The following is a 23239-nucleotide window of genomic DNA, read 5'->3' on the forward strand; positions in this document are numbered from 1 at the left end:
AAACTAAGGGGTACGCACCTGTGATTTCTGAGGGGGCCATGGGCCTTTATTTTTGTTTGGTTTTTTAAACTTTGGAAGTATTCAGACCCCTTCACTTTTTCCACATTTTCTTATGTTATAAACATAATTTTTTATTTCTTATTTTTGTTGAAGTGCCTTTGGCAGAGATCACAGTTTCTAGTCCCTTTGGTATGCTTCTACCAGCTTTGAACAGATGTCCAATCAAATTAATTTGATACAGGTGGACACCAATCAAGTTCTAGAGACATTTAAATTCTAATCAAAGGACTTAGGATGCATCGGAACTGAATTTGGACTGTCATGGCAAAGGGCCTGAATAGTTGTGTACATCAAATCATTTTCAATAAATTGGCCCAAAAAATTATAGATATTTTTGCTTTGTCAAAATGAGGTATTGTGTGTAGATTAACGGTAAAATATACATTAAGTCTATAACACAACAAAATGTGGAGAAAGTGAAAGGTTCTGAATACTTTCTGAAAGCACTTCAACTGAATAACAGCACAACACCTGTAAAAATTCAAACCAACTCCCCAAATTACTAACCAAATAACACTGATGTCATAGCAGTTGACATCAGTGTGGGGGGGGGGTTAAATGGGTCCTGTAGGGAGATGCATTCGGAAGGTATTCAGACCTCTTCACCTTTTCCAAATTTTGTTAAATTACAGCTTTGTTCAAAAATGTATTAAATAGTTTTTTTCTTTTTTTCTTCATCAATCTACACACAACACCCCATAATGACAATGCAAAAACATGTTTTTAGTCATTTTTGCAAATTTATAAAAAAAAAAAAAAAAATGAAAAAGAGTATTCAGTATTCAGTACCCTCGCTATGACACTCAAAATTGATCGTCCTCAAAAACTTTCTATCACTTCATTGGAGTCTACCTGTCTAGGTGGCACATACCTATCAATATAAAGTCCCACTGTTGGCAGTGCATATCAGAGCAAAAACCAAGAAATAAGGTTAAAGTAACCGTCTGTTGAGCTCTGAGACAGGATTTTGTGAAGACACAGATCTGGAGAAGGGTACCAAAATATTTCTGCAGCATTAAATGTCCCCAAGAACATAATGTCCTTCATCATTCTTGAATGGAAGAACACCATCATTGTAAAATGTAACTACCGACACTCTTCCTAGAACTGTCTGCCCAGCCAAACTGAGCAATCGGGGGAGAAGGACCTTAGTCAAGGAGGTTACATGGAATCTGATGGAATCTTACTCTGACAGAGCCCCAGAGTTCCTGTGGGGAGATGAGAGAAAATGGCAGCACTCAGACAACCATGTCTACAGCACTCTATCAATCAGGCCTGCATGATGGAGTGGCTGGACGGAAGCTACTCCTGAGTAAAAGGTACATGACAGCCCATTTCAAGTTTGCCAAAAGGAACCCAAAGACTCACAGACCATGAGAAACAAAATTATCTGGTCAGATAAAACCAAGACTGAACTCTCTGCATTATCTTTGGAGGAAACCAGGCACCGCTGATCACCTAGCCAATACCATCTCTACTGTGAAGCATGGTGGTGGCAGCATAGCGCTGTGGGGCTGTTTTTCAACTGCAAGGACTGGGAGACTAGTCGGGATTGAGGGTAAAGATTAATGGAGTAAAGTATAGTCAGCTCCTTAATGAAAACCTGCTCCAGAGCGCTCAGAATCGAATGTTCACACTTCAACATGACAACGACCCATAGCACACAGCTCAGATCACGCTGTAGGGGCTTAGGGACAAGTCTGTGAATGCCCTTGAGTGACCCTGCTAGAGGCCAGACTTGAACCTGGTCAAACATCTCTGGAAAAACCTGAAAACGTTTGTGCATTGACAATCCCCAATCCAATCTGACAGAGCTGGTGAGGATCTGCAGAGACGAATGGAAGAAACTCCACAAATACAAGTGTGCCAAGCTAGCTGCGTGATAACCAAAGACTTGAGGCTGTAATCGCTGCTAAAAGTGATTCAACACAGTACTGAATTAAGCGGTCTGACTATTTGTGATATGTAAATGTGATATTTCTGGGGAGGTTTCATAAATTTGCAAAAATGTCTAAATACCTGTTTTTGCTTGGTCATTATACGGCATTATGCCTAGATTGATGAGAGGAAAAAAATACTGAATCAATTTTAGTATAAGGCTGTAAAGTAACACAATCTGGAAAAGGTTAAGTGGTCTGAATACTTTCCGAATGCACTGTATGATCAGCGTTACCTTTCAGATTCCAATGTATCCAATCGCATGTACCTAGGAATCTGGTCCTAGATCAGCACTCCTACTCTAAAATGCCTTATAAATGCCTTGTATAAATACAAGCCCAGCTGTATCATCTGAACTAGTGATGAACATACTGTAGGTCGTAAGAGATGCCTGCTCCCTCTCTCCATCCCAGTACGTCATGGTTTGCCTTCTCCCATGTCCTTCTTCTTTGGCCCCCTCTGCCCAGTGGCCCTCCTTGGGGCTGAAGCTTAGACTGTGGGGCAGAGTTAAGTGGCCCCTGGGGCTGGGGCTTCTTCCTGGCTCGGTCCCCTCCCTGTCCCCTTCTCCCTCGCTGGGAGTTAGACTGGTCTTGTCCAGGCTGCCCTGGTAGTCATGGGGCTCCATGCTCCACAGACCCACCTCATCACCATCCTCCCCCTCTGAGCCCAGCGAATTGACACGCTCAATGCCTACTGTAGATAGACAGTGAGAAAGAAGGGGGATTGAAAGACAGAGGAATATAGATTGATAAAGAGGATTTAGAGAGAGAGGGAGAGACATTTTTGGAGCAATAGAAAGAGACAGAGAGAAAGAGACAGGGGGTTAATTAGTGAAATATTAAAGGCCACTTTCACTTTTCATAGAATCAAAAGCTAAGAGCCATCTTAAAGTCATATTGCCTTAACAGCAGATAAAATATAACAACACTGTACAAAGAAACCTTACATTAAAATCCCTGGTACCATGTAATTAGCCTCAAGAGTTATATTCTTAGTTTTTGTGGTAACTATTTTCCCACGTTTAGTATAACTCTTATAATTGCCTTCAAATGTCAAACAGCCTACAAAGTGGATCTGCAGTGGTCTGGACTGAGTACTCTGCCCCTCCATGAAGGTTACAACTAAACATACATGATCGACCACAGCCATGTATTAATATGCATCTGCAATACATATACCACTGTGGGATAATTTAATCCCATGCAGGTTAGGAAACTGAATACTTATGTAATGATATGTACTGTATATATGTAACCCAATGACTATTCCTTGTTTGAGGGAAAAGTTTACTTTTTAGCATGCACTATTTCCATAGTGACTTACAGTTATGAATGCATACATGTTAAAATGTTGGAAGTAAGCAAAACTGTACCAATCAGTGAGTAAATGTTGTTCTTACAAAATCGGAAATTCTGACTATATGAATTCAAACTTCAAAAATATTAATAAGCCTTAATGTCTTGTTTTAAGACATTGAAATTCTTATTGCAAGTTTTGACAGTCTATTTTGTTGTTTTTCTTAACATTTCTTAATGTTACAACAAAAAAATCTCAACCATTTGGAGGAGTTCTAAGCATTTTGTCTCTTACTTCTGAGGATGCAATTTTTTAAGTGAATAAAAAATATATTGTTTAAAAAAACAACTTTTCCTGGAATTGTATTACTGACATCATTTGTGTGGTTCATACAAATGAAAAATATAATAATGAAAGGATACTGAAAGAATATAAAAGAATAGTTAAAAACTCAGAACTCACATATCTTTGAGTATGTACAAGACAGCAGAGTAAAACACATCAAACTTGAAGAATGCTCTTTTATCCATGCGCCACTCAAATCAGAGAGGGACTGTAAAAAGCCATGCACACACATACAAACACGCACACACAAAGGCAACACAATTTACACACAAACCCACATACATACACTTACACACATATACACACGCGCACACATTTTTCTCATCGTGAAGACAATAGATGAGGATCACAAACACATGCAGGGGATTTCAACTGTAGACTCTTATTTCCCAAGATCCTCTCTGAGGGATGTCTCTTTCCTCTTGCACTGATTGGAAATATCTAATCATTACCACATCAAACTATAGACATTAAGATTCCGATGTCTTTTCAATACAGTATTGCATAGAACCCGTCTGGAGCCTTAAGAGGCTTTGACAATAGTCTCCCCAAAGATGGTGCAGACATTGGCACAGAAAAATGTCAACCTACAACAGAATGTCTTCTTGAGGTTCTTGTGTAATCAAACAAATGTTTTAGCACTGACTGAATAACATTGAGTAAAACGTACTAAGACTTGGTTGTGTGGTTGTCCTATTTAGCTACCTGCAGATAAACAAATTAACTATAAGTGTCTGCTATATGAGTAAAATCTCAATTAAAAAAATTAATGTGCAAATGAAGCTGAACACAAACAAACATCTGTATGCATGAACAACAATACAAGTGTACAGTGCCTGTAAAATTAAAAGTAGTCCAAAGTATGTGTGTAGACTTTGAGAAAATACTTCATTATCAAAACAAAGTTATGGAATGCTTCCTTGCTTTAATGTAATGTAAACAACTTAAGCCTTGCAATTTGAGTTATTGTGCATTATCTCTATAACTCTGTTACCACCTGTTAATCAAAATGTAGTTTGCTGGTGTATTTTACTAGTGTAACTATTTAATAATTATACAACATCCAGTTAAAAATAGCATGGATTTTCTGTTTATTTATTATTGTATATTAACTTCACTCTCACCTACAACCATTTCTGTTCTGTTTACATGTATTATTTAGTTGATGGTGTGTTCTTTTGTGCAATGGGGTTAAAAAAAGGAGAAAGGGCACATCCATGTATACATAATTTTAAACACCCAGTATTGTTATTTATCAATAAAAATGAACATTAAAAATAATTATTCTGAAAATATATATGTAGGTATTTGATCATTTTTGATGTTCTTGTTAATCTATCTGTATGCTTTAACAACAGTTTCAAAAACGCAATTTAATAATTTATGTATGACTTCTGATGTAAGATAACATTTAAAGATCTTGTTATTGGATTCCCACACAATGCCTAAGCAAATGAGTAAATGTTTGGGGAGCACAGAACCATTCAGAAATGAATAATACCAGCTATTGTGGTTCTCGCTAATTGTACTCAAGAGAAGATCCGAGGTTGACTAAACTGAGTTGTGACCTTTTCCGTTATGACTGTGTTGCTTTGACTGTCGTGGAGCGGTGGGGCAGCCCACATACACTGCAATTTCATCTCTAGCATCCTTAGAATTGCTGTATGCATAGCTGACTTGTGTGGTTCACAATGCTTATATTTGACAAACACCGTACGAAAACGAGTTTACTCTTCACTGCCACATTAACAGATATGAGTATATTTTTGTTCAGCTTATGAGAAGAGGGCTCAAAACAACTGCTACGCGAAAACTTTGAAGGGCCTACATGAGCCGGGTAGAGCTCATAGGTTTCTCCTCTGTCTGGTCGCTAAAACGAGTTGCATGGCAGGACTGGCACAACACCACAGCAATGCAGATAAATTAACATGTGGAGTGTTGTTGTTAGACAGTCCTAGAAACGTTCCCCCGAGGTCTGACTAATCGTCATGCTCAACCATGATGCAGCAGAGTGTAGCATGATAAAAAGGTTACGAAATGACTCAGCCATTCCCATCCCACGCAACGTGCAAAATGGCAGCTATCCTCCCTTCTCTCTTCACTCTCTTCTCCGGCCTTCTCGTCTTTCCCTCCTTTACTCAATCCCATGCACCGTCCAAACTGTCCTCGATTTATTGGGTTATACTCGATATAAAAGAGTCGAGGAAGAATGCACTCACTATCCAGATAAATAAATCTAGTGTAGGCCTAAGGCTAATGAAAGCCATTCCGAAGTCCGGGCCATGCGATGCTGCTTTAATGACAGCACATGCGGTGCAGTGTCACTCACTATCATGAAGAGAAAATAAGATCCAATTTGGTTTGTGGTAATGTGGACCAGACCATAGTTATTCTCGCTGTTTGGCCGGAGACTGACTAACACCCTGATCCCTAACAAGTGCACTACTTTTTGGAGTAGTGTCTTATGGGTCCCAGTAAAAAAAATTAAGTTACTTTTTTTAGGGAGTAGGGTGTGATTCGGGAAAAGTAGCACAACGTATAGTAAAACCCCTGCAAGGATGAAAGGCTAACCTCAATATCTTTCTGCAACATGGATCGTAAACTTTAGTTGTCCCTCCCTCCATTCCTGCCACCATTTCAAACGATTGCTTCTTAATTTCATCCCTAGTACAAATGTTGTGTTGTCTCTTCTGCAGCCATAGTTACTAAGTTGTAAAAGTTGGTATTGAAAGTAAGTGATGCGTTACCACCATAATTATTAAATACACATAAAAACCCACAATAAAGTGAATTATGAAATAAACTATTAATTTTGTGAAACATGGTCATTCAGTTGTTGCTGTGTATACATGAGATAAACGTCCATATACTTCTGATATAACCCAACAATATTTGTCATTTATTTACAAACTATATTTAAATTACATTACAAAAAGTGAAACTGGTCCAATCATACTACAATGGAAAATACTGCAATATAAAATGAAATTGAAAGAATTGTTTGACTGTGTCATTCATTTGTATTGATGATAGGCGTAGCTAGATCTGTCAGGCAATATTTAGGAATTAAGGAGACAATTGAGGACTTTACGAAATTAAATACAAATGATCTAAAATAAAAAAAGTACAAGACCACATACTACGGAAAATGTATTCATCCTTACAGTTAAGATAATTAATGAAACGGCGTACCGTGATGCGTAAAATGAAAATGAGTGATTTACTATTATTGAGTCACAGTTATATATAATTATGAGGAACCTGAAAGACAATGATAATACGATAATCCCAGTAAAATTGTATATTATTCATGAGTAATTAAAGGGGTGATACTAAATGTTCATACAATCTAAATACAATACCGTGCGCAATCTGGCATGGCAATGATGCGATCTGGGCGGCACTAAACAATCCTTAATTCGACCTACAGTTGTTCCATATACCAACGATAGATATAAATTAAATTCACAATGTTACCACTGTGGTAAGACATGCGGGGTATAGGAGAGGAAGCCACATAGACAGTAATCGCATCAGTATTTCTCAAGACAGTTGGAGGAAACTGCAAAGGTGGGCATGGCAAAACACCTGCTTGCACAGTAACGTGATGAAATTAAGTTTTCTGCATTCATTTTCAATACTCTCAAATTCAATAATAACAAGAAAAACATATAGCCCAATGTAATCTAACTGATCACGAAAATGTATTGCATTAAAAGGCAATTCATCCACAAAACGGTACGGTTACAATTTTTATTTTAGCAACATAAGGTTTTGGAATTCATAAACTAATGTTATTGATAAGATAACATTTCTCATAACAAACAAAGGTCAAGCGCTTCATTGCACGAGCCATTGAGTTAGACAGCGACACATGTTAGAGCAAGCAGGAAATATGGTTAACTGGCCTACCTATAATAACAGCATCACACACCGAAAATCCATACTATATTAATCCAGAGTACATCACTGATGATAATGATGATGATAATGGTGATGATGACGATGAATATTTAGGACATTTTAGAGATCAACTTGACCCGAAGCACTAACACGACGCTATGTCTGAATTACAGCAAATACCAAAGGCGGCTATTTGACATTCTTACAATGAGTCAGAGGCACCACATCTAAGAACAAACACCTCCCACTCTCCATCTCCTCTATCAACATTGTCAGTCAGTCTTTCAGACAGGCAAACTATGGCCCTCTGCTCTCTGTCCTTGGTTTACCTGGTTTGATTGAGTATCACAAAAGGAGGGAACAAGGCTTCACTGCAGGGAGATTACCACAATACTTTAATTATAGTTTACAGTGTAGTAATGGTGTCTATTTCTATTACATGAACCAGAAATACATTAAACATTAACCATTGTGTTATCCACACACATCCAACTAACATACCAAATAACCATTGTAACTGTTAAACTTTTAGGTGTTTTCATTTAATACTTGAATGTGCATAAAGCCACATAATTGGAAAATTAGTTACTCAAAAAGCCTAAATGAAATTCTATAAAAAATATTGCCTTGTAAAACCTGTACATTTACCTGCAGCATTATGCCATTCTTATTCTTACAGTCAATCAAGTATACAAGTGTCTTCAAAGTCGGTACTGTACCACAAAGGTGTATATTTAAGGCAGACCAAAGAAAGAGACATACAGAAAAAAATGGCCTTGTCAACTGTGCTTTTAGATTTACACCTCAGTTGTTGCTTATTTGTGTGGAGGTTTTCAGTACTCTTTAGTCCACTGCCTATTGAAAGCCCCTCAGGCCTAGTGTGATTATCTTTTTATTTACTTTAGAATACACTATTTATACATAATCTTGTTAAGTTTCCATTATACAAAAGAAGAACATTTTGATTTATATCGTAAAATGTCCAAGGAGATTGGGAAAAAACTCTAATAAATGTAGTTTTCAGGACTGGCAGTGTGTACCTACAAACACTTTCCCGGTGACATACAGCCGGATGTTGGATGTGTGTCTCGATGGTCAATGAAGCAAAGCCAATAGGACTATAGCTAACAAGCTAATTTAAGATTTCTGGGGTGTCTACTTTTGGAGAAAGCTATCATTAGCTTCGTTAGCTAATGACAGTCTTCTTACAGGTTACAAAGGCCACAACTGAAGCAGGCTGCACAAGACAATCCACAAATGTCTCTGGGAATGAGATTACATGTTGGATAATGTTTTATTTTCTCTAGAGCTTAATCCCCTGAGCAAAAATACATAACAATTCTAAACCTAGAATCAAGTGAAAAAGTAAAAAAAAATGTTTTTAATGTTTTTATTAGATTTTTGAAATATTTGGACATTGTGTCTCAATTTTCCTTTTTGACCTGCCGTGTAAGCTTAGTTTGTGCAGCCTATTTCACTCAGCAATGATCAAATTTGCACTTCCAGAGTTTTGTTCAGAAAATCTTTGCTGAACCTGTCACAATATGATTTGTACTGTAAATCACAATCTGGTTGTACTTGCCGCTGTGTTTGCAAGCAGACAAACCCACAAGGTCTCTGGTTGTCAGGGAATAACTTTTCCTGACTTAATGAGTTGAATGCATGATAATCAATCAAAATAGATTCTGGAACATGTAACACCAATGTATCACGTTTAAATTCAGCCACAGACTGGTCACACAACCCAATATCCTTTTGGGGAATTCATCACAACTTTGAAAAGAAAGGCTAAGGTTAGGTAAGATGTGTGTTATATCATGGCAAAAATGGTTAAGTGGGTTGCATAATAAGTAAAAAATTATTTGCAGTTTGTATGATGAAACTATTTAATGGCTATAGGCCATTTGGAGAGGACATCTGTGGAACCCAGCATCTCCACATACAGCTCCATCTGTGGACAACAATGATGATTGTATATTGGTATATTAACACATAATTAGCTAAAAAGTATAGCTACAGCTCCAAACTTGTGTTTGCTGTCTTCTCAAACTGTTGAAGTGTGAAATTGAATAGGGCCGGATTGAGATTCAGCCCAGGAGTTGCTTGGTGCTCCAGCCCATTTAGATGTGTGTGTGTGTGTGTGGGGGGGACTTAACAACTGTATTATATTACAAATATAAATATAGCGTAGCAGCAACCACCTTGGTATGTGTTCTGTGTGTGTGTGTGTGTGTGTGTGTGTGTGTGTGTGTGTGTGAGTGTGTGCTGCTCATTTCTGACTGGGCTGTGATTGGTTTTCTAGGTGCAAGGCATTATGGGTAAAATGTGAATTGTAATGTGTAATTAGTTATTACACATTCTCTAACTCACAAGATATTAGTTATATCTTGTGAGTTAGACAAGGTTGATCTCTGAAGTGCTGTTTGATTTATTTTATGTTAGGAGATGTTTGTTAGAGTAAGCTTTTTGGTAATATTGGCTCACCGTCTCTCATCGCGTATGTTGGCCTGTCTGTGTCATTGAACAGCTGTAGTACCATTGTGCTTGTTCAATACTTTTATATTAAATGAAGCAGACAGTTTCACCAATTACAGTATCTTGGTCTACTGAGGTGCCCACAAAAAGAACATACACCAAAGTGGTTGCTGCTACAAAATACAACAAAGGAATACTTTTGAATAAGATTTGTCAAATGAGAAACCCCAAAATATGTAAACAGTGCTGTCAGATGATTGATATAATCAATCCTGATTAATCTCATGATATTCTGTAATTAATCACCATTAATTAAAATGTTGTTCAAATTTTGCCCTTAATACACACTTTTCCTTGTATCAATGCATTATGTTAAGTACATAATGTGTTTTATTGTAAACTATGGACTGACTTGGAATTAAATAAATGCCAATTGTCACACCCCTTAAATACTAGTCTATAAGTTACCACAATAACAAGCAGCATCTATATGTAGCCCATGTAAATCTAAATAAAAGGTTGCTGATCTATGATCCCATAGTTCTACCATCTTATATTGTTCTCTTGATTAAGGTATTAAGTGCAACTGCCACATTAGGGTAACGTATACAACACATATTAGCCCTTATTTGGGGAGCTGCCGGGTGGGCAGGCATTTGATCCAACACTGAATCAGACCTAAGATTTTCAAGCTATTGTACTTTGATGAACAAGCTGAAATGTGGTTAGAATGGGGTTCAGGTAAACTTTAGCTTTCCTGATGGATGGTTAGCCACAACCAAATACTTGTGTCTCTATTAAATAGGCTACTTGAATAGGCAACGGCATAAAGTAGTTAAGGTTGCTAGAGATGTTTATCTACGAAAATTAATCAGAAGAGATCTGTAATTTATGCAGATCACGCAAGTTGTTTGTTCATTTCACTATTAGAATATGGTTCAGTGGAAATGCGACTGGCGATGACATTAGGCTAATGCTTAGCTTATATTAGCAAAAACAATAAATAATGACAACTTACCGATCTATAAGCAAGGAGTTAACAGGTGGATTTACATAACAAAACGTCTCGTGCCAAAGAGGGTCCAACTTAAGGGAGCCACCGCTGGCCTTTTCGTTCGATGGAATTTTTGGAGGGAGATTGGGTTTCGGGACGCAAGGAGAGATATTCCAATTTCCACACATTAATTGAACTAATGGATGTGTAGCCCACGAACACTTTGTTAGACAGAATTCATAAACTACAGCTGGGTAAACATTATTGCTGAGCATTCACAACACGAATGCCTACTCTCCAATGATGTATTGGAAAAAATCTACCGCCAATAAAATTAATGGTAGCCTAAACAATAAGTGCAGGCGATACTGCAATCCTGATAGCTCCTGTTCAAATCAAGCACTAAGGATGGCTAACTACAGATGCTGGTCATAAAATTTGAATATCATCAAAAAGTTTATTTATTTCAGTAATTCCATTAAAAAAGTGAAACTTGTATATTATATTCATTCATTACACACAGACAGATATATTTCAAATGTTTATTTATTTTAATTGTGATGATTATAACTGACAACTAATGAAAATCCCAAATTCAGTATCTCTGAAAATTTGAATATTACTTAAGACCAATACAAAAAAAAAATTTTTAGAAATGTTGGCCAACTGAAAAGTATGAACATGGAAAGTATCAGCATGTACAGCACTCAATACTTAGTTGGGGCTCCTTTTGCCTGAATTACTGCAGCAATGCGGCGTGGCTTGGAGTCGATCAGTCTGTGGCACTGCTCAGGTGTTATGAGAGCCCATGTTGCTCTGATAGTGGCCTTCTGCTCTTCTGCATTGTTGGGTCTGGCGTATCACATCTTCCTCTTCACAATACCCCATAGATTTTCTATAGGGTTAAGGTCAGGCAAGTTTGCTGGCCAATTAAGAACAGGGATACCATGGTCCTTAAACCAGGTACTGGTAGTTTTGGCACTGTGTGCAGGTGCCAAGTACTGTTGGAAAATAAAATCTGCATCTCCATAAAGTTGGTCAGCAGCAGGAAGCATGAAGTGTTCGAAAACATCATGGTAGAGGGCTGCGTTGACCTTGGAACTCAGAAAACACAGTGGACCAACACCAGCAGATGACATGGCACCCCAAACCATCACTGACAAACCATCAAGCAACGTGGATTCTGTGCCTCTCCTCTCTTCCTCCAGACTCTGGGAACTTGATTTCCAAAGGAAATGCAAAATGTACTTTCATCAGAGAACATAACTTTGGACCACTCAGCAGTCCTTTTTGTCTTTAGCCCAGGCGAGACGCTTCTGACGCTGTGTCTTGTTCAATAGTGGCTTGACACAAGGAATGCGACAGCTGAAACCCATGTCTTGCATACATCTGTGCGTGGTGGTTCTTGAAGCACTACTCTTTGTGAATCTCCCCCACATTTTTGGATGGGTTTTGTTTCACAATCCTCTCCAGGGTGCGGTTATCCCTATTGCTTGTACACTTTTTTTCTACCACATCTTGTCCTTCCCTTTGCCTCTCTATTAATGTGCTTGGACACAGAGCTCTGTGAACAGCCAGCCTCTTTAGCAATGACCTTTTGTGTCTTGTCCTCCTTGTGCAAGGTGTTAATGGTCGTCTTTTGGACAGCTGTCAAGTCAGCAGTCTTCCCCATGATTGTGTTGCCTACAGAACTAGACTGAGAGACCATATAAAGGCCTTTGCAGATGTTTTGGGTTAATTAGCTGATTAGAGTGTGGCACCAGGTGTCTTAAAAATGTAACCTTTTCACAATATTCAAATTTTCTGAGATACTGAATTTGGGTTTTTCATTAGTTGTCAGTTATAATCATCAAAATAAAAAAAAATAAACACTTGAAATATATCAGTCTGTGTTGAATGAATGTATACATTATACAAGTTTCACTTTTTTATGGAATTACTGAAGTAAATCAACTTTTTGATGATATTCTAATTTTATGATCAGCACCTGTATGGATGAGGCTCACAACGACAAAAAAGAAATACCGGCATTAGGCTAAGTATTTTTACTTTGTTAAATTTGACAGCCCCAATAAAGAGTTAAAAAAGTTTGTTGTATCTTGCTACAATGCCTTTCTTTTTTTCAACCATGCCATTCCTGCTTCTATTTTTCTCTTTCTATTCTCCATGTCTTAACACGCTATCAGTCACTCATCAGTGTCTTCCTAGCATAAACTTGTAATTATGTCAGGTCAGGTGACTGACAGAGGGCCGCTCATTTGGTGTGCCCAGTTGGTAGCGCTTGTGTGATTGGGTGTGTAAGATAAAGGGAGAGAGAATGTCAAGTACAAACAGTCCTTGGAGAGCGGGCTGTAACTACTGCAAATAGGCAGGCCGCTGGCCCACCGCACAGATCTGCGCTGCAGCAACAATAGCGATAGTGCAGAGATGGTATATTTGCTGACCCTCGTCATGGCCCAACAACCAGCAGCTCAGCGGGAATCATCCCGATTTTCCATTGCTGGCAACTCAGTCTTGTCATGTATTCATGCGTACATATGTCATGATTTAACTGTATTGTATGGTAGCTATTGTATTGTATGATAAGTACTTAGCTAGATTAGTTGGCTATCAGTTATCTAGCACCAATGACCAATATGATAACCTAGCCAGCTAGCTGACATTACTGTACAGCAAATTACTCTGTTAGGCAGGGCTGTTAGAGAGTTTGTTTAGCTAGTTAGCTAAACGAGAATTGCATGCTGTTGCCTCCAAATATTTCCATTTAACTTTGAATGTCCAATTTAATTTAGGGCAAAATCTTATTATGACATTATATTTAGAACAGTTAGATATTGAATTTCTTGTAGTCCAGCTGGAATCATATTATACCTAACAGAAGTGTGGGACAAAAGATGATTTGATGTAAGGATTGTCAGGGAGTCAGGTACCAGCAATGTCAATCATGATTAAATTGGTTATCAGCCTCTCCAAATTTCAGAAGGCACAAAGCCAAGAATATACTTTACAGCTGAAGATGAAAAGGACTGGCATAATTATAATAAAACTACAGAAGTGTTTTTGTTTTACTCATCTATTTCTTTCAGATCGTAGCTGATCAAGGTTTCACCCTTCAAGACATCTTTGCTATGATTGGTGCCAGTCTGTTCTCCCCGCATTTACCCATATCATTAAACATCTCCCAGGGTGGGTTGAAGGATCCAGAATCAAATCCAGTGTTTGGATTCATAGTGGTACATTTATTTCAAACATTTAGAAGTTTTTTGAATACACGTGGTTTACCCAATTCATGCCTTGGAGCTAATCATAGTGTGACCCTCTGCAATACTAATAACACTCATAATGACACAGTATCAAGAATAAATACACTCAATAACTTTTTTCACATCCTGTAATCTGTAGAGCCTTACAAACTCATAGTGTCACAAGACATGTTCCATGAACACAATTGTCATTCATTTTGTTAGAGAGCAGGTGATCAGCAGCTTGAAGATGTTCCATATGCTTGATGGGGCACTTTCTCTTCAGCTTACGAAGTTTCTGTGGTGTGAAATGGAAAACGGTAAAGTGGCAATAATGTAAACAATGTGTGCTGCTTTGGTGAATGTCAGGAAGTGTGGTGTTCAACCAGAACACGTTAAGGAATGAATAGTGTCCAACCACTAAATTCCAGAGATCAGCCGAAGTGTAACCAGAACTGACTTCTTTAGGCACCAGCAAAGGACTGCAATGACTTGTTATCAATTAAGCTAAAATTATTATTGTTAGCTCATTAAAAATATGAATTCATTATCTTTCACATTAATGCATGTACCATCATCTTCCTCATCTACCTTACTGTACTGCCCTCCAGCCTGAACTGTTTGTCGTTTCAGCTTCTATCATTTGTGAAATCAGTTGATTGATTTGAATTTGAATGATTTGATTGAAAATCATTGAAATGAAATCTTTATATTTGACCTTATATTTGACACAAAAAATGCTCTCTATATTTTGAATATAGTTTTAACCTCAGAATCTCCTAGTCCATCTCTGGGGCTGTGGTTCCCACCAACAAATGGTGTATGTGCATATTGTATCCTCTGTCTCATTGAGGAAATCCTCGTTGGACAGGGAAGATGTAAAAAAGGCCTTGGTCTCAGACTGATTTCACTGTATAAATAAAGGAAAATAAATAATAAATAAATCAGTTCACACTTTGCTGTGTGGTCCAGGCAATATTATCCGCAAAGACTGCATGACGGAAACATTTTCAGATATACATGAAAACAAACAGGACAGAGTGTAATTCCATTCAATTCATTTTATGTTGCCAAAGACTGACCTCTAATTGTAATACGATTAAGGGAAGATAAGGTATCAAGTATTTTGAGCCACACCTGAGTGTAGTAAGAGCAACTTGTTTTCAAGGAAGTTGGATTCTCAAGATTTCACCTGTCCAGTGGTCAGTTGAGTGGTGATTGTAAATACAGTTCCGGAAAAATTTTTGAGACCACTGCACCTTTTTCTTTCCTTTCCAAAAGAGTTGATAAGGAAAGTTTTGAGTGAGGAACATAAGCGTTAAATTTGCAGTGGTCTCTGAATTTTAACCCTTCTGTTCCTCACTCAAAACCTTCTTTTTTGACTTTTTTGGAAAGGAAAGAAAAAGGTGCTGTGGTCTCAATTTTTTTTCCGGAGCTGTATGTAGTTACTGTGGATCCTCAACCTGCCAAGATGTCATTTTGCAACTATTATCTTTCCATAATTTTTTCCATCCATCCAGGCATGTTGAGTGTTTTTGGTTACCCATCATGATGGTTTTGCCTGGCTCTTAAATAGTTTGCATTTGTCCTTACATTTAAATGAAAGATGGTCTGCACCTATCCCCAGGAGAAAAACCTGGCTGTTTCCAGGCAGCAGTGGTTCTTTCTTTTACATGCTGTGTAACCTGTTAATGAAGAAGAAAATATTAGGCTAAAATCATTATGTCCAGAATTTTATGTTTTTGTTTTTTTGGGCCTAATATTATCATTGTACTAGGTATTTCATCAAATTACACAAATAAAAGACCAGTAGCTGTTTGCAGTAGGTTAACATTCTGCTTCAGTTCTCCAGGGACCTTACATTGAGATTAATTATGGGGTTGCAATGATTATTAGGGGTGCACCGATTCAATGATTGTATTGAAAATTTGTCAGATACTGGCAAAAGATACATTGGGTTTCAGCGACAGCAAGTCTATGTAATGAGCTGATGCCTCAAAACAGATGTCCAAACAATGTGGCGTAAACACGTAAGTTGTTGCTAATGATTATTAGGGGTGCACCGATTCAATGATTGTATTGAAAATTTGTCAGATACTGGCAAAAGATACATTGGGTTTCAGCGACAGCAAGTCTATGTAATGAGCTGATGCCTCAAAACAGATGTCCAAACAATGTGGCGTAAACACGTAAGTTGTTGCTAATGGACACACCAAAAAATGCCGGCTATTCTTAGTGAACTCAACAACAACCATAATGTCTGCAGTCTAGAATTACTTTCAACTTGAAACAGCCACTAGTAAAACTGGTACTAAAACGCCAGATGAGCAAGCTAAAGTAGCTGATGCTAGCTAAGGACAGTAGCTGATGCTAGCTAACACCAGCCAGCTAAAAACCAGATTAATTGTGAAACACCACATATCACTGCGATTTCTAGTCTCCAATATCATTCAGATTCACTGCTAAATAGCAAGCCTAGATCTTTGGTGCTGTACGGTTCTTCCTTTTAGTTCTATCTTTAATTGATTCCCCAGATAGGCTATCTCCTACAGTGCCAAAAGTTATTCTAGGGCAACTTTCATCAAGATGAGATTGGACAACAACCCTTCACACATGCTTAGGTTTCACTGCAGGTTTCACTATGTTGAAATATGTATCCACTTTCCCTTTTCCACATTGCTGTAGAATTTACACAAATGCCTTACTGTACATTGTAGTGTTCATTATGTTATGATTTCATGTTCAAGTTCTACTTAAAATCTTAAATATGAAGAAAGTTGTTAATAACATTTTGTATGACATACAATTCAGTCATGTACAAGAATTATGGCCTAAACAATGAAATATTGGTTTTGGTGCATCCCTAATGATTATTGAACAATTTGAATTGATGTAAGACTGAACTACCAAAAACATAGCATTTATACTAAGATTAAGACACATTTTGTCTAACTATCTTATATTACATACAGCATACCTTAAAAGAAAATACCCACTCAAACTAGCTAACTAAAGATACATCTTAATTCTCAAGTTAGGGCTGCTAATCAAGCATTATGCTGATCGATAATGTTTTTAAATGTCATAAAGTCAGAGCTGGATAATTTATGGTTCTATATCTAACTTACCTGTAGTTACTATCAAGTATGTGTAGATGTCCAGACAAGGATTCTCTGTCTATTGTTTCGGATCGTTGTTCCAAGTGGCAAACGTCCTTTGAATGATTGTACCTAAAAATGATTTGGAAGCGTACAACCGCAGACTTCTTAACAGCTGTCTCCATGTTTTAGACTTTGCTGAATATAATAAATGAGTTGCATGATTGCAAATATAAAATTACTTCTTTGTGAGTGTTTTACCTTTCTATTTGGAACTACGAAAATGAAATCTACACTTACAAGTTTTCAAAAAAAATAATTTACAAGACCTCCCTTATTACATTATGTGCATTAGTACAATATCCGCTGGACAGTGGGATGATGTACATTGATCTTGGCATGATGTGTTACTACACTCTTATGGTCAAGACTAAACAAGACTATGTTTCTGATCTTTATCAAAGGCTGGACCCTCCCAAGTTACTCAGTAATGATGCTCTAATTATGTGCACCTATTTTGGTGCTCCTGATTCTAATTTTAGATATTTTATTTGATGGTAAATCTAGGGGTGTACTCACTTTTCTGCATCAGGAAATTGCAATTCTGTTTATTCTAATGGCACACATTGTTTACAATTGCACACAATTTATCTCAAATATCCATGTGTCCAAAAATATTAGATATCATTTTCTAGGAGGTGTACTTACTTTTTCACTTGACTGTATTTGGGAAGTACACAATTTCAAATAACCTAAGTTTATAATTATAATTTGTATACTTTTATATGATGGATTTCATGCCTGGTTGGCCCTGTCCGGGGTTATCTTGGGATGTGGCCACAGTATCTTGGGACCCCCCAATCTTAGTCTCTAGGTTCATGCTGCTAAGTTATTGTGCTGGTGGGACTAGGTCACTCTGTCCTGTCTCAGTCCCTATTGTTTACATTGTATTAGTTCATGTGACGGCGGACCAGTGTCAGTCTGAATCATTTGGTGAGATGTCCTTTTGGATCCAAGGAATACTCTCTCTAATTTCTCTTTAATAAAATCACTTGGTGACAACACCTGATGTAAAAAGGACTTCATAAAATAAATGTGATTGATTGACATAAAAATCAAGTATACGTTTTTGAGCTATTGTCCTTGTTTTCAATGTTTAATTGTAATTAAGAACCGTTGACTGTACATTGCCTGTGTTTGTGTTGTGGTTTTTGCTGTGGAATTTTAGAAATGTTTGGGTGAATTGTGTTTGTGTCCTACATACCTGGCTACCATATCCCTTTACCATGTTCAAGCTATACACCATGCTAATGGTAAACATGCATTACATCCGTTCCATGTAGGGTAGGGTGTTGAAAGCACATGTTCCAATTGGCATTAGGTGGGTGTTGCTCAGTAAAGTTTTTTTAATGTGGCTTTTCTCTGTTACAGTTTGTGAATGTGTTTGTGGGAGTAGATAACGAATTAGATATAGACAGATAAAGCAAGTTTATTTTGGAGGGCATGAGATGAGAAAGAATGTATGTTGCAATAGAGCAAAAGGACTACTATAACAAATGTGTGAGAGAAACAACAGAGAGACAGAGGCAGTGGAAAGAAACTTCACTTAGCTGAAAACGTAATCAGTGTAAAGAGCCCCAAACAAAGAAAATGCTTAAACAAATGCAGAGTTAGTGATCAGTCTGACAATTGAAATCAGATGCCATCAGAAAATGTTCGTCCAGTAAGAACAAAGTATGTAATCACTATAAGATCAGAAAACGCAGAAATCTAACCACAATCTTTTGCCCCCAAAATAGATTACTTGTATATTTCTCCATCTCCAAATAAAAATAGCAAGAACAATCAAATATAGAAGAAATGTTGTATAATTTGGTGGAAAATATGTTAAATGGCCACTTCAAACAGTGTTTGAAGTGGCCAGCATATTAGGTAAACCACCTAGTCCACGAAAATGTCTACATATTAAGCAGGCTGACTGGCATCAAGGAAATCAGTTACTGTTTGACTGAATGTTAGAAAGGGCAAAACAAGGGACTCACACAACTTTGAGTATAATATGATCATTGGTGCCAGATGTATCAGTTCCAGTATCTTAAAAACATCCATAGATGTTGGGCTTTTATGCCAAACTTTGTCTAGGCTTTACCAAGTATGATGCGGAAAAAACGACCTTCAGCAATGAGCAGCAGTTCTGTGGGTGATTATTGATCAAATAGGTAAACGCAGAATGTCGAAGAATGACGAAGGATTGTGCAATTTGACAGGCAGGCTGCAAACAGACAATTAAAGGCGGTGTGCAAAGAGTGTGATTTTGTGTATAGAAAAGAGATTCATGAAGAACGAGGAAATACAGAGACATAAAGATACAGGGAGTGATAAAGACAAAGACAGAGAAAGATTTAGAGGGAGAGAGATGGTGGCAAGAAAAAAAAGTAGCAAGTGAGAGAAACAGAATAAAAACAGTAAGAGCTCCAGTTTGCAACCGATCAGAAACCCTAGACAAGTGAGCAGTGGAAAAGCAAGCAGCACTTCACAGTGACCTGTCCTTTCTGGTGTCATCAGTAAAGCCTGGTGGCAGTGTTGTAATGGTATGGGGATTTGTAGGCCTAATCAGCACTTTGTTAAAAATGTATCTTTGGGATGAGACTGAACTGGCTGTGTGAAGTTTGAGTCTAGCGCGCCATCTAATCTGCATCAACTGCGTGATGCCTTGGGGTCACAAAGGACCAACAAATCTTTCAAATTGTTCTGACCTGTTTGCAAATGTACCGAATAAACTGGCCACTGAGTGTCCATGAGCTTCTTAACTGCATGGATTCTACATGTTCTCTGGGGAGTGCACAGGTTTTTTTTTACTGTAGTTTAACCAGGCAAGCAATGACCAGGGGGGAATGTTATGGGGGGCAATTTGGGTTAACTGCCTTGCTCAGGGGCAGAATGACAGGTTATTTCACTTAATCAGCTAGGGGATTTGACTTGGCAAAATTTTGGTCACTGGTCAGATGCTCAAACCACTAAGCTACCCTGCCGCCCCAAGTTTTGCCCATTCTAACATTCAGTGGAATAGCAACTTGGTTGCATTTCCTTTGTATGCAATGATTGCCTGAAATCTTTACCCATTGACATCACCAGATGCTGGAGCTCTTCACAGGTGATCCTTTGCCAGGCCTGTAGTGCAGCCATCTTTAATTAATGTTTTTGCCATCAGTGATTTCTTCAGTAGGGGAAAGCCATGCTTAATTGGAATCAATTTGGGTGTAACATGTTGCACTGTTTATTTTTTGCCCTGGAAAATGCAAAATCCTTGATAGCTCCGGCACTGTGTTTTGGGGTCATTGTCCTGATGCATGGTGAAGTGCTTTGAGGCATTTGGTTGTATCTGATCCGACAAGATGTACCCATCAGAATTAGTTCTGCCACTTCCTTGAGCTAGTTCAGACAAACATGCCTAAGCCTTAACGCCCCCATTACCACCACCATGTCTTACAGATTATGCAGTATACTTCAGAACATGAGAAGATCCATATTTTCTCCCCACGTTCCTCTTACTAACACTCTGGTAAAGGTTCATCTTCGTCTCATCTGTCATCTGTTAATGGCACTATTAGAACTCAAAACCTGAAATAACAACTCATTTTTGATTGAAAATCAAACTATATAACCTAGCTAGTTTGTTCTTGAGGCTTGCTAGCGGTTTGCATTTTGTGGTGTACCCTCTGAAACTGCTACTCTGCATGTGGAAGTGGTATGGTAGAAACATCCAAACCTGCTACCTCAGGAGTGCTCCTGATCATTTGGACTGTTGCTAACTTTTTCCACCTTTGAAAGTATGCTTTGGTCATTCAAGATTGCGGACCTCCTCGGTGTACCAGGTTTCCATTGCTGACCTCAACAGCGGTTTATTTGCCTGAATCGATCAGACAAATAAATTTGATCGATTCATTCAGATTTATTTGCCTCATGATGGCTCGACTTGCATTTACATATCTTTGGTCTTCATGTTGTCAGGCTCTAGCGCAAAGCCTAGAATCAAGACTATGCATTGAGAGTTCGGTTGTGCTTATGTCAACAGTGCTTACAAACACACATGCATAATGACAAAGAGCTGGGATGCCCATAGTCCAAATACTTATTCTACTATAAAACAGGGGGAATATGTACAAAATGTGCAGTAATTTCAAACAGCATAATCCAATATGAAGATACACTGATATTAACATTGATAGTCATTGTGTAAGTAAGGACTTAGTGTTTCCAAAATTCAATAAAATATGACCAGTATTGCTTGAGTAAATGTTTTTTCTTTCAATATGTACTAATTATGTAAAAAGCTGCTTTTCTTTAAAAGAATGGTGTGGGAGTACCCCAACACCAGAATGTTTGGGAGTATACTGGTCAGTTCACAAGGTCTTACGCTGCTATATTAAGTTCTCCTTCTCCAGTATAAATCCTTGTTGATATGAGGAATGCATTTTCTGAATTTTCCCAGTCTCCTCCCATTTTGAACATAGGAGGGCATCCTGGCCCACATCTGCAGAGTACCATCTGCATGTTCACCTATCACAGCCAGAAGAGGACTGGTCATCCTTCTGAGCCTGGGTCCTCTCTAGGTTTCTTCCAACATTTCGGCCTTCTTAGGGAGTTTTTCCTAGCCACTGAAATTCAACACTACTGTTTTCTCTTTGGGGTTTAAGGCCGGGTGTTTTGTAAAAGCACTTTGTGACATCTGCTGATGTAAAAAGGGCTTTATAAATAGATTTGATCTCGAGTACTGATCTGACAGCTCAAACTTCTCAGGAGGATGGTATCATCATTGTGAGCATTTTTCAAACAGTCTGTTTGAAGTGTTTTTTGTAAATATTTTTATCCATATAGAGCTTTGCAAAAAATCTGAGTATAAGACAAATCCTCAGACATATGAGATATAAGTTAACAAAAAGTAACATTTGAAAAGTACTTTAACATTGTTATTCATGCTTTTAAAGCATAATTAATTTGAGAAAGAGGCATAGAGAAAGGGAATGAGAGGGAAAGGGGAAAAGAGAGAATGTGATGCTGAGATGGACGCCTGGTGTAAAAGAGTGTGAACATGTGTATACGGAGAGGAGGGGGGGACTGAGAGTTAGAGAGAGAATGCCAAAAGAGAGAGAATGCCAAAAGAGAGAGAATGCCAAAAGAGAGAGAATGCAATAGCAGGTGAGGTGGACAGATGGCATGATGAAAGACTAAGAACACATGTAGAAGGAGAGAGCTAGAGACTTAAAAAGAAAAGACTGAGAGATAGAAGAGAGGGTATGTCATGCTGCCCTTGTCACAGATCCACCCACGGATTTGAAATGCTAAAAGAATGAACAGAGTGGGGGGAAATTCCCTGCAGCCCCAGTGAGAGAGCTAGGAAAACCAGACCTACTGCATCAGACAGCACAGCCCCTTAAAGTCTTCATGTCTTCAGAAAGCAGTGTCTAAATTCAGCCCTGGGCTAGCCAAATTCAGACCCTGGGGTAGCCAAATTCAGACCCTGGGGTAGCCAAATTCAGACCCTGGGGTAGCCAAATTCAAACCTTGGGCTAGCCAAATTCAGACCTTGGGCTAGCCACTGCAGTTAAATATTACTGTGCAGTGCACAGTAAGCTTGATGTTAAAATGCAAAGTGACATCACGCTAACAACGCATTCACTCACAGACTACAGCGATTGAGAGATCTAAACAGATAGAAAGTAAAAGAGCTGTAGGGAGGAATGGAGGACTTTGTGTTTTTTCCCGTCAATCATGATTAGCCCATTGGTTTATCCAGTGCAGAGTCGTGTATTGTATGAATGTCTATATATACGCATGCATTTAAGTGTTTTTGCATGTATGTATGTATGTCTGTGTGGTTTGAGTTA

The 23239-nt window shown here is 38.1% G+C and overlaps 1 protein-coding gene across 5 annotated transcripts in view; it reads right to left on the reverse strand.

Moving 5' to 3' along the window:
* LOC105028310 (zinc finger E-box-binding homeobox 2-like) overlaps positions 1 to 23239 on the reverse strand; it is a 60780-nt gene that overhangs the window by 14061 nt on the left and 23480 nt on the right. For 4 of the 5 annotated variants that reach the window (XR_002196570.2, XM_010900954.3, XM_010900953.3 and 1 more), the window contains exon 2: positions 2371 to 2691. Coding sequence is in view for 4 of the 5 variants with exons in the window: in XM_010900954.3 (XP_010899256.2) it covers positions 2371 to 2691 (321 nt within the window). In the remaining variant the exon portion in view is untranslated. Of the gene's footprint in view, positions 1 to 2370; positions 2692 to 7551; positions 7694 to 23239 lie in introns of those variants that run through there. The other variant, XM_010900955.3, reaches the window with a different exon arrangement.

The sequence above is a fragment of the Esox lucius genome, chromosome 17 (genome assembly GCF_011004845.1).
Source record: "Esox lucius isolate fEsoLuc1 chromosome 17, fEsoLuc1.pri, whole genome shotgun sequence".
NCBI lineage: Eukaryota > Metazoa > Chordata > Actinopteri > Esociformes > Esocidae > Esox > Esox lucius.